The 12,727-nt window shown below is 37.1% G+C and overlaps 2 protein-coding genes across 2 annotated transcripts; both read right to left on the reverse strand.

Annotated features, from left to right (window-relative positions):
- Window positions 1–9,312: 9,312 nt before the first annotated feature.
- On the reverse strand, window positions 9,313–10,235 carry LOC116029781. The gene is made up of 2 exons (XM_031271824.1): window positions 9,906–10,235; window positions 9,313–9,822 (listed from the first exon to the last, which is right to left on the reverse strand). The coding sequence occupies exons 1-2, from the start codon at window positions 10,233–10,235 to the stop codon at window positions 9,313–9,315; spliced, it is 840 nt and encodes a 279-aa protein (XP_031127684.1).
- A 206-nt stretch (window positions 10,236–10,441) lies between these two features.
- Window positions 10,442–11,689, reverse strand: LOC116029782 (protein ALP1-like). Its single transcript, XM_031271825.1, has 3 exons — window positions 11,542–11,689; window positions 10,972–11,382; window positions 10,442–10,881 (listed from the first exon to the last, which is right to left on the reverse strand). Exons 1-3 carry the CDS (start codon window positions 11,687–11,689, stop codon window positions 10,442–10,444), a joined length of 999 nt encoding a protein of 332 aa, XP_031127685.1.
- Between the last annotated feature and the right edge of the window lie 1,038 nt (window positions 11,690–12,727).

Here is a 12,727-nt window from a genome sequence, read left to right on the forward strand (position 1 = left end):
TTATTAAAGTTAAATAATAGAAGTCAGATCGAAATCAGATAATTTGAAATTAGCACTGTAACCGAAGGAGCAAAAGTAGAATCACTCTAAATTTAATTTAAATATCTGGTCGGTGCTCACTACCGTCGATTCAAATCATCGTCTCACCGACGGCGAAGTTCGCCTTCTCCCTAGACCTCAAAACGCTCCAGTCGCGGTGGCGGCGGCGGCGCTTGGCGCCAAAATTGTTGACTCTGCTATCGGAAGCTACCGCACCGCGCTCTGCGACGTCGCCAAGTAGAACGGAACTCGGAAATAACCTCGGTCAATTTGGAGAAGATCGAGAAAATCCTCGCGGAGGATTCGGAGTTCGATTTCTTCGCTAGACCTAACAGGAGCTAAGAAAAGAAGCGGTCGGTAATTGACGAGATAGATCGTCAAGTCGTCTGAACTCCAGCCGCACACGGTCAACTTCCAAAACATCCTCGTGGACATAGACCACATAGAGCTTATCAAAGACGTCTTGCAGAAGTTCGAGACGGTTTACAACAGGACATCAGAAACGGAGCTCGCCGTCGTAACTTCGGCGGTGAAGCTGAAGCCGCAGCTTAATATCCGAAATGAACGATAGAATTTATTTTTTTTTAAAGAAAATACATTTATTCGTATATTTTTAAATTTTTAAAAAATAGAGCGAAATTTTAAAATTAGAAGGAAAAAAAAAAAAAAAAAAAAAAAAAAACCCTCCCATAAACAGTTGGTGTGAATGCTCTTAGAGATTGTATATATTGTTGCTTTCTCATCAATTAACATCCCTTGCACCATGGAGTTGTTCAACTTTATCTTTGCCGTTCGGCACATTTCCCCATAACACGGCGGGGGTTTTCTTATGGCACAATCCCGGGGTCATTTTTGCAGTATTCCCCACTTGTGACAACAATAAGGACTGGAAGAACCGCATCATCTCCATTAAGTACACTTGGGAACTCCCGGTCCCCCGGGTGTGGTTTGCTCACTATACAAAACATAAGTACCCTCCTGCGATTCGAACCCTTAAGAACGCGGTCGTAAAGATCTCTGCAGAGTCTTATGAGTATTGGATCTTCTGCTCTCCCGACAACGTGAAGGAAGTTGACCTTGAACGCCCGGACTATAGTCGCTCGGAGAAGTATGTTCCTAAGAAGGCTGCCGTGACCGTTGCTATTCCAGCTCCAGTTTCCAGGCCGACCGATGAAGGTCATTGCATACGGGTTATTCCAGCTCCAGTTTCCAGGCCGGCCGATGAAGGTAAGTCATACGCCATGAATTCTATTGGATCCATTCTCGGTCGCTTCTCTCGTGGTTCTGAATCAACGAGGCCAACATGCAGTTCTCGAGACCATTGACGGCGCTCTTCTAGGGCGTCACCACCTTCGGGACCTCCGAAGATTACATGGATGGTTTGTTTCGCGCTCGGGGCGGGTGGTGGTTCCTCCCGTCCGTCAAGGTCCTTGCCTTTCTTTTCTTTTTCCAACCTCTTAAACATTTACTTCCAAGATCACCAGCTCTTCTCCTTTTGCACAAATTGGGATAGTTCGCCTGATTTTAAGAGCTCTTCGACCACCCTTTTCAAGCTCGAGCAATCATCTGTGTTATGCCCGCGATTCCGATGGTAAGCATAATATTTGGATTTGTCGTCACCATCATGTCTGGGCTCTAGCAGTCTGATAAGGTTGCAGGACTGGGCATAGTCCAGCACCTCAGCTATCAGTCGTGTTAACTGAGCGTAGCCCGGGGCGCATTCGCGGATCGGCCCGTCTCTGGCCTTTTGTGATCTGTCGGTGTTTCGGTGGTCATTCCGACTTGGTTCCGCTTCTTGGCGTTGCTTGGCTACATTGGCCTCCCCAGCGTTGGCATGGTCGGCTACTCGCCTCAATGCTTCTTCATACGACAACGGTGGTCGGAGAATGAAATCCGGGTATAATGCGCCAGCCCTCAACGAAGAATGAAGTACGTTAATTGTTGTCCAGTCGTCCATTGGTTCAACCACACCCACTGCATTCTTCCACTTGACTAGGAAGTCGGCCAGTGTTTCTCCCTCGTCCTACTTTGCTATTTCCAGGTATGTAAAATGTCGTCGGACAGCCTTCGACGTTGCGAATCGCTGAATAAACCTTCTCGCGAGTTCGGCGAAGCTGTCAATCGACTTAGGTTCCAATGTTTTGAACCACTCAATAGCTCGCCCTTCAAGAGTAGAATAAAATGCTCAGCAAATCACCGCGTCAGATACTCCCATCATTAGCATGTTCCCGTAGTAGGAGTTAAGGTGCTCCTCGGGGGTCGGTTTTGCCGTTGTAGCCTTTGTTTCCAGGAATCCGCAGATCTATAGGGTAGGGGTGGTTCACCACTTCGTCGGTGAACGATTTGGCCAATAGTGCTGGGGTGTTGTTGCTTTATCGAGGGGCCTGTTTGTTCTTCTAGCGGTTGAATTCTCTTCGGACTTGGTCCAAAATGCCTCGGGGTAAACTGTCGTTGTCGCCATTTCCTCCCCAGTTGCACGTTCTACTCGGGCGGGAACTACTACTCTCAGAGTCTCCTCGGTAACTTGCGGTGGGCCGGTCCATGGATTCGGCCCTCCTCTCGCACTCCTAGCCTATCCCAGGCTGAGGGTCTTAAACTCTCGAATGCACTTCTCCTAGGGGGGAATCATACTATGATCCATCAACTAACCCTATCCTGGCCCCTACCGGTCGACGAGGCTGTGCCGACGGTTCTGGTCGTGTTGGATGTGGCCTCCTTTCCGACTGGACACGTCGGAGCTCTAGGTCGTTGGGGGTGTGATCCCTCTCCTGAGGAATGGCCGACATGTCGGGCGTCGAGATATAAGTCGGTTGTGGGTAGACACCAGGTTGAAACGGGTAAGGGGGCGGTGGTGCGTAATATTGCGAAGTATGATGCCACCATTGGTAATTTAAGTTAGGGATGCTCATCGTGTTAACAGGGTAATGATAAGGCATCTACCCCAGTCCGGTGGGGTAGGTCGGGACTTCGTGTATGACGTTGATCGGGTCTTGCTACGGAGGTTCCTCGGGATGAGCTCAGTCCAACCCCATGCGAGCATTGAGGTGGTACTTCAAATCCTGATCGTCGACCCCTGGGTCATGTAAGAAATCCATCTCTTGGGCGTCTGGCTCATTAAAAAAATCTAAATATGGATACATGGGAAGGTTGGTCGCTCTACCCACGGGCTATTGTATCGGATCCCCACAGACGACGCCAAAAATGATAGTGTAAATACAGGGAAAGATATAATCTCAACACAAGCAAGTATTATTAATTACAAAGGGTCGGGTTAAGCAGCTTAATGGTCCCTGGAGATATGGTCGAGAGGTATACCTCAAACCAGGATTGGAGTGCCAAAAGTCCCCTCTCCATAATAAATGCGAGTATTTAAAGGGGTGAGTTGAGGGGGGGGGGGGTAGGTTCTGGGTGGCTGGCATGTTGTACACGTGGGGACCATGCACTTTCATATTTTGAGGCCGCGCTAAAAGCCGTACACGTGCCCTAAAATCTCTATCCTATATCGGCTCAAAGGTCGGGTCCCTTGGAACTTTAGATCGGGAGCTCGGGGTATGTCCATAGTTCGGAGTCGCGGGACCCAGGTAGGCGAGATGATCGGGACGAGGCATATGGTCGGCTCAAGGCTTGCCGACCAACCGACCGTATTCGACAGTACACAGTCACGGGGGAGTATTTCCCATCATAGAGAATTAAAATTTTAGAATATACGTTATTTTGTGCAATATTTATATGTAGTATAAAATATACATTATGTATGCATATTACAATTAGTAGAATACATTTCGCAACAGAATATATATGTACAAACGAAAATTTGCAAAAAAAAAAAAAAAAAAAAAAAAAAAAAAAAAAAAANTNAAAAAAAAAAAAAAAAAAAAAAAAAAAAAAAAAAACATACACAGTACACTTTTTGTTGATTTGCAATCTTCTATGGTGAGTTGAGATTTTTTTGTTTCAATGTTGAAGTATTATCTTTCTTTAAAGGTCACACTTGTGTGAGACCGTCTCGCGTATCCTTATTTGTGAGAGGGGTCAGGTCATGCTGAATCAACATTCAAATGTCATACTTATATGCGCAAATATCATACTTATATGCCCAAATGTAATACTAAATAATAAAATTTTTGTCATTTATAAAGAAAAATGTAATACTTTTGAAGAAAAATGTATAGTAATAATTTTGTATTTTGATGTAAAAGTATTATATTTTCCATCAAAGTATTACATTTTCAATAATAAGTAATGTTCCCCTTTCTTATAAGGAAAAATATGATACTTTTGAGGAAAAATGTACTCCCTCTGTCCCATTTTACTTGTCCTATTTACTATTCATTGGTCAAACCCACTATTTTCATTACTTATTTTCTTTAGTAATTCTTTATTATTTTTAAATTTAATTTTTTGTGTTTAATAATACTTTTAATGTAGTTTCTAAATATATAAATTTTATATATTAATGCTAAACTTAATATTATTAAAAAATGGATTAGAAATAACTTCAGTCAAGCCTCGTTAAACGAATCAGACAACCATTTTGGGACGGAGGTAGTAATACTTTTAAATCGAAATGTAAAAGTATTACATTTTCCCTTAAAAGTATGACATTTACCGTTATAAGTAACAAAATTTTTATTATTGATTAGTATTACATTTGAGCATATAAGTATGACATTTGTGTGTATAAGCATAACATTTTCACCTTGACACGACCCGACCCGACTCGTCTCACGGTGAGACGGTCTCACACAAGTTTTTGCCTTCTTTAAATAGGTAAAGTAAGAGACAAATATGATATATTTATAAGAGGTTTTTTTTTAACCTATCATTAAAAAGGTAAAATATATAATTGAATAATTTTTATACTTTTTCACTCATATTGGAAAAAGAATCATACCCCACCATAGGTTACATTTATTTTTCTTGATTTTAATGAATTTGATTCCTACCAACTAATATGTAACATGATGATACCTCTATTACCATCTCAAATAAGTGCTCACAAAATACTACTTTGTGAAAGATCATGAGTGTTTCAAAAAAAAAAATCTAATTCTTAATTGGTCTCAACTTTCTCAAGTCAAAGTTTTGCTAAATGTTGAAATATTTTCTGACCTTTTAAATTTACAAGAAAGATTGAATTTTCCTAGTAACAAAATGCCCTATTATATTTAAGTGATATGGAATGCATAATATTTATTCACTTTTGTTTATTTAAAAAAAAAAAAAAAGAAAACCTCTTTTTAGTCCTAGAACTACTATGTCAATTTCACATTTACTCCATCAACATTTTATTTTGTCATATTTAATGCATGATTTTCATTTTTAAAATATATTTTTTTATCTTTTTAATCAATTCTTCAATAAAAAAAACAATTGCAATGTGTAACGATGGAACCATGGGTAAATTATTTTGTGAACCCGGGTTCAAAATACACCATTTACATACTAAATGTTCACAGCTTACTTTTTAAAAGTTTACAATTTGTGGTGACCATGTATTGTATTCACAATTCTCAAAACTTAAAAGCACAATTTATATTCTAAAAGTTTACAATTCTAATACTAAAATACGCAATTTAGGACAGGGTCCACTTTGCAAGGTACACCCTGGTCCATAGTATAACAACTAATTGGAATTAACAAATTTAAAATAACAACCAAAGTTATGCACTTGAAAAATTAGTAAAAATACAACAAACACAAAATAATATGCATAACTATGTACCTTAGGGTACGGTGCATAACTTTACAACATAAGGTGCATAACTTTGTAACTTAGGGTGCATAAATTTGCACCTTCAGGCATATAATTTTGAATACTTAGGTAAATAGTGTCGCTACTCAATGTGCAAAACTTTACAACTAAGGATGAATAAATTTGCACCTTAAGGTAAGGAAAACTTTGTACATTTACTTTTTTTTTTTGGTAAATTCGACGGGCTTTTCTCCGCACCTTAAGGTAAGGAAAACTTTGTACATTTACTTTTTTTTTTTGGTAAATTCGACGGGCTTTTCTCCGTCCGTTTAACGGTTTGCACCTTAAGGTAAGGAAAACTTTATACATTTACTTTTTTTTTGGTAAATTCAACGGGTCTTTCTCCGTCCGTTTAACGGTCCGGTGGCATGAGAGCTGGCCCAAGGGGAATCATCACTTGTGGGAACTGAACCCGGATTCTCCCGAAATTCTTCTCCATAAAAAAAGCTCACTTGCCACTTGAGCTACCCCATTGGGTTAACTTTGTACATTTATGTGCCCACCTTTAACATGTAATGTAATGTTCATAACTTTGCATCCTACAAAGCGAAACTATGCACTCAAAGAAGGAACAATATGCATTCGAAGAAGGACAATATGCACTCAAAGAAGGAAAATAATGCACCCAAATAAAAAAAATGAACTTACTTAGAAAAATTACCATAATGCCGTCACATTTTTTTTCTAGACTGCTCATCTGGAATAGATCAATGTGTTAGAAACATTTGTAATTTAGATTTTGATAGATACCAAAAGTTAAGAATTTTAGTCCCCTATTTATTTTTACCTTTTAGACTTGGGTCATTTATGCTCAAAATCGAATAGTCCTATTGGTAACTCGAGAAGTCACGTTTCAGATAGACAAAACAATTCGAATGATGATAACTCGAAAGGTTACGTTTCGGATAGTCTCAACAAAGTTTGAATAGTAACTCAAATGGTTACCTTTCGAATAGCTTGAAGTTGAAGACCTCGAAGAGTTGAAGACTTGAAGAGTTCAAGAATAAGATTCGAAGAGTAAAGACTACAAGATCGAAAGGTTGCAAAGGCCGAATGGTGGAAGGTTTTATCTTTCAAAGTATAAGGTGAAACAAATGGTAAGGTCAACCATTCGTATCCGAGAGGTTGTAAAATGTTAAGGTTTGAAACATTAACTCGAATAGTAATAGTTAATCATTCAAAAACAACAACTCGAGACATTCTCTGAGCCAACAGTTCGAAACCTTAAAAACAGTAGTGATTGTAACCAAGGCAAAGAGAGTCTTAGTTTCACATTTCAATGAGGATTTTCCTTAAAAAGCCTAGACATTTTGTGCAGAACAAACAAATATGTTCAACGCAAATAAGTCTTTAACGGTTGGAAGTCTGACAAGTGTACCCAACCTCCGGATTACCCGCTGGTTAATAGACGTTTGAAATGGGTTTCCCTCCAACGGACACATTTCTAAAACGCCTATAAATACCTTCATTCAAGACTAAAGAATGTGCTTGTCTATTAAAAAATTTTCTAAGTGCTCAAAGCGCGAAAAAGCAATTATCAAGCAAGGCTAGTGAGAGAGAAAACTTAAAGTTCATATCCAGATTCAAGAGACTTATGTTGCGAAGAAAGCTCTTATCCAGATTCAACCAAGCCAAACTCTTAGTTGGAGATTGAAGAATCTTTTTCTTCAACCTCTTTACTCGGTAGAAGTAGAAAGATGCAGAGTAAATTCAATTGAGTTGAAAAACCTGTGGAGTTCAAGGCCGGCTTTGTGTTCAAGGCTTGAACGTCCGTTTTGTACTAAAGGAATAGTGCAAACCTCCTAAGTGTTTAAGGAGAAGAGTGGAGTAGGCAGAGTTGGCCGAATCACTATAAAAAATTCTCTCTCAATCTCTTTACATTTCTGCTTTTAATTTTTGCATAACATTCATGCAAACTTAATCTTTCAAAGAACAAACTACGTGCAAACAAACTAACTAGGGGTATAATATATTTTCGCTGCGTAAAACTCTCAAATCGTTGGAGTAGCATAGAAGTAACCCTTTGGATCTTCTTCATTCGAACCGTTGATAATTTTCAAAAATCTTTACAAGTCTATTCACCCCATCTAGACTTGTAACCCCTACCCACGGGACCAACACAATAGCTTATTATATTTAACCCTACTTTTTTCTTTAGAGTTTCTTGGTGTGTGTGTGTATATATATACACACACACACAATTGGGAGGCGGCAATTTTTTTTTTATATCCTTATAAATATTCCTTTTATTCTAGAATGCCAATCTCATTTATAGTAAATTTTAAATATAAACATTCAATATGAAACAGAGGAAATAAATAAATAAAACCAATCTGTTGACAATGAATAGAAAACAAGAACATAAGCATGAAAGTGGGTGAGCAGTGAAATAATAGTAGCTTTTTGCGTAAACATATTACAGTCTCTGTAGCTGTTGAGCAACTCCAAAATCCCTTTGGCCTAATAAAACATTAATTAAAGAATTATACTTTGTAGGAATAAATCCTCCAAAATCTCAAGTTCATTCATAACAAATTCTAGCAGCGACCCGTTTCGTGAACTTAATTATAAGAATGCATTTAGGACAGCGGTAAAATTGAAATAATTAGTAGTCTTAACAATGACATTAGAGCAGTAGTGATTAGATTAGTGAATTGCACCAAGTGTAATTTTATTGGCAAGCAAGTGTTTGGAAAGCTGCGTTTTGTCATGCGAAACAGAAGAGTACCGTACCTTAATAATGTTACCGGAAAGTATTTGTGTATCAATAAACAAAGGTTAATAGTTAGAGTACAAGTTTGAGCATGTCCCACTTTGTTGTCACAGGAACTCAGTATTTATGCTGCCCAATGACTAATTAATCTAGTTTAATAAGTGCAACTGCTCGATATAAGTAAAACGACCCCTCTCATAAGTGCAATGGCTCCCTAATAAGTGCATTGATTTTACATTTAGGGTGTGTTTGGAAAGCAGGAAAATGATTTCTGGAAAATGATTTCTAGAAAATGAGTCATTTTCCAGAAATCATTTTCCTTTCTTGTGTTTGGCTGCAGAGCAGAAAACTGTATATTGTGTGTTTGGTTCATTTTCCAGAAAATGAGGAAGAAGTGTTTGGTTCATTTTCCAGAAAATGAGGAGGAAAATGAACAGAATTCTATAATTACGTGTTTTAGTATATTTGTTTAAATATAACAACATTTATAATTAACAAATGACTAATAAAATATCAAAATAACTAACAAAGTACTACAATTAAAAATAACAAAGCAAAATTGAGTTGATCATTGTATCCAACATCTTACAATCCAAAATAAGATATCAAAATAACAATTCCTAAATAACTAGTTGATCATCCCATCCAAATTTTACAATCCAAAATAAGATATCAAAATAACAATCTAGCAATCCAACATTAAAGTCTTACAATCCAAAATAAGATATCAAAATAACAATCTAGCAATCCAACATTAACGTCTTACAATCCAAGAGAAAGTAATAAAATCCAACATAACCAATATCTAACTCAAAGATGAAATAAAGCTCTCAATCCACTTTCTCTTCAAGCTTGAACTCTTCACCTTGAAAATTCTAGCTTGAACTTCGTTTGTCATTAGAAATTCAAATGCTTTGCACAAATCATCCTCGTGAAAGTCGGCGCCTATTGTCATCACTTGTTGATACAATTCACTTTCATCAATGCCACTGGTGCTCAATGATTTAATGGCTGATGCAATGTTACCAAGTTGCTTTGCCATTTCATCAACTTTCAAGTCAAGTGACTTTCTCTTACGCCCTGATTTTTTAGACGAAGTAGCAGTTGATACAGATGTTTTCCCCCTAGTTTCTTCATCATTTTGGTCATGCAAGTTTTCAGGAGTTATGTCATCCACTTCATTGGTACTTTCTAGCTCAATATCTGCAAAAGATTTTGCAAACCTTCCTACGGCACAATCTCTCCCAACAACAATAGACATTTCATCATAATACTCAATTTTTCTGTTCAATATAGTTTCATACTTGGGAGTTGCCTATCAATAAAAAGCAAAAATACATTAAAAAGTATGCAATAGTAAAAAATTTTAACATTAGAATTATGTTAATACCAAATTACCGAGATAAGCTCCATATAAGTTGCTGAATCGCATGTAATCATTTTCAACGAATCCTCCCAACCAACTCCACTCAAATTTTTCAGTTTGCAAATCATCATCCACGTGTTCTTCACTGTTTTCAAATGATTCTCTACATGTTTGGATTCACATGCAACATTGAATTGTTCAGAAATAGTAGAAGCAACACGGTTGAATGAGGAAGATCTAAAATTGTTAGTTGGATTGTTGGGATTGTTAGCCTCTTCAGCTAATATCTGTAGAAATACACCCTCCATTGGCTTTGTCCACCTAAATTGCTTAGAAGTGCCAATTCCCTTGCCTTTATTCATGATGCTATAAGACAAATAATTTTGGAACAATAAAACAATAAAACAAATATCAACTATAAAGTAATCCAAGTTTAACAATTAATAACATTCAACAAAGCAGCACTAAGAAATGTTTAACAATAAAACAAGTACCAAACATAAACTAATCCAAGTTTAACAACTAATAACATCCAACAAAGTAGCAATAAGAAATGTTTAACAATAAACTAGATACTAAAGTCATTCCACATTTGTTCTGCAATTTCATCCCTCTTTGCATTCCACTGTTTAGCCTCGTGTCTTTCTTCACTTTGAGTATGAGATAATGTCAACAAGCTACCATCATCATCAACTAATGCTTGATTAATTTCATCATTAGGATCGATTCCCATAATATGGTTATGAATTATGCAACAAGCTAAAACTATATCCACTTGTGTCATAAAATCCCAAAATGGTTCTGCATCTAATACACGGAATCGTTTCTTCAAAATTCCAAACACTCTTTCAATAGTTGTTCTTAAGGACGAATGACGAAGATTAAATAGTTCTTTCTTATTCTCAGGACGATGACCACTAAACTCCTTCAAATGATATCTAACACCACGGTATGGAGTAAGTATCCCATTCCGGATGCCATATCCAGCATCACCAAGATAATATTTTCCTACAAGTGTACACAACTTGATTACTTATATGTAATTTTTATATAATATATTGTAACATAATGAAAAAATGATAGTTGTATTAGTTATACCTTCTGGAATTTTAAATCTATTGGGACGTGTGAGTGCATCATTCAAGACACGAGAATCGTGTGCACTACCTTCCCACCCAGCAAGCACATAACAAAATCTCAAATCAAACGTGACGGCAGCAAACACATTTTGTGTTGTTCCACCTTTCCGTCCGCGAAATCTTCCTTGCACATTAAGTGGCACAGAATCACGAATATGGGTTCCATCTATTGCTCCTAGACAATCTTTAAAGTATGGATAAAATCGAGGATTGCTAATGATTTCATGGGGAGTTAATTCACTATCCGGTAATACTATGAGCTTCTTATACAAAGTTAAAATGGCTCTCAAAACACTTCTAAAATAACGATGAACTGTCTCAATTGACCTATAATACCTTGATCCAATAACCCGAAATCTTACATTGTGACCTATTATATGTAAGAACATTATCACTTGTTCTTTAACACTAACGGCTCTAGTTGTGTGCAATAAGTTATTAGTGGTAAGAATGTCACACAACTTATAGAATGAAATAGGTTGCATTCTAATAATGCTAATACATTTTTTATCACCCTCACACAAAATACTATTTATGTAAGAATCACGGTCATAATCTCTATTGANTGGATTGTTGGGATTGTTAGCCTCTTCAGCTAATATCTGTAGAAATACACCCTCCATTGGCTTTGTCCACCTAAATTGCTTAGAAGTGCCAATTCCCTTGCCTTTATTCATGATGCTATAAGACAAATAATTTTGGAACAATAAAACAATAAAACAAATATCAACTATAAAGTAATCCAAGTTTAACAATTAATAACATTCAACAAAGCAGCACTAAGAAATGTTTAACAATAAAACAAGTACCAAACATAAACTAATCCAAGTTTAACAACTAATAACATCCAACAAAGTAGCAATAAGAAATGTTTAACAATAAACTAGATACTAAAGTCATTCCACATTTGTTCTGCAATTTCATCCCTCTTTGCATTCCACTGTTTAGCCTCGTGTCTTTCTTCACTTTGAGTATGAGATAATGTCAACAAGCTACCATCATCATCAACTAATGCTTGATTAATTTCATCATTAGGATCGATTCCCATAATATGGTTATGAATTATGCAACAAGCTAAAACTATATCCACTTGTGTCATAAAATCCCAAAATGGTTCTGCATCTAATACACGGAATCGTTTCTTCAAAATTCCAAACACTCTTTCAATAGTTGTTCTTAAGGACGAATGACGAAGATTAAATAGTTCTTTCTTATTCTCAGGACGATGACCACTAAACTCCTTCAAATGATATCTAACACCACGGTATGGAGTAAGTATCCCATTCCGGATGCCATATCCAGCATCACCAAGATAATATTTTCCTACAAGTGTACACAACTTGATTACTTATATGTAATTTTTATATAATATATTGTAACATAATGAAAAAATGATAGTTGTATTAGTTATACCTTCTGGAATTTTAAATCTATTGGGACGTGTGAGTGCATCATTCAAGACACGAGAATCGTGTGCACTACCTTCCCACCCAGCAAGCACATAACAAAATCTCAAATCAAACGTGACGGCAGCAAACACATTTTGTGTTGTTCCACCTTTCCGTCCGCGAAATCTTCCTTGCACATTAAGTGGCACAGAATCACGAATATGGGTTCCATCTATTGCTCCTAGACAATCTTTAAAGTATGGATAAAATCGAGGATTGCTAATGATTTCATGGGGAGTTAATTCACTATCCGGTAATACTATGAGC

Source organism: Ipomoea triloba, chromosome 9, assembly GCF_003576645.1.
Source record: "Ipomoea triloba cultivar NCNSP0323 chromosome 9, ASM357664v1".
In the NCBI taxonomy this organism is placed as follows: Eukaryota; Viridiplantae; Streptophyta; class Magnoliopsida; order Solanales; family Convolvulaceae; genus Ipomoea; species Ipomoea triloba.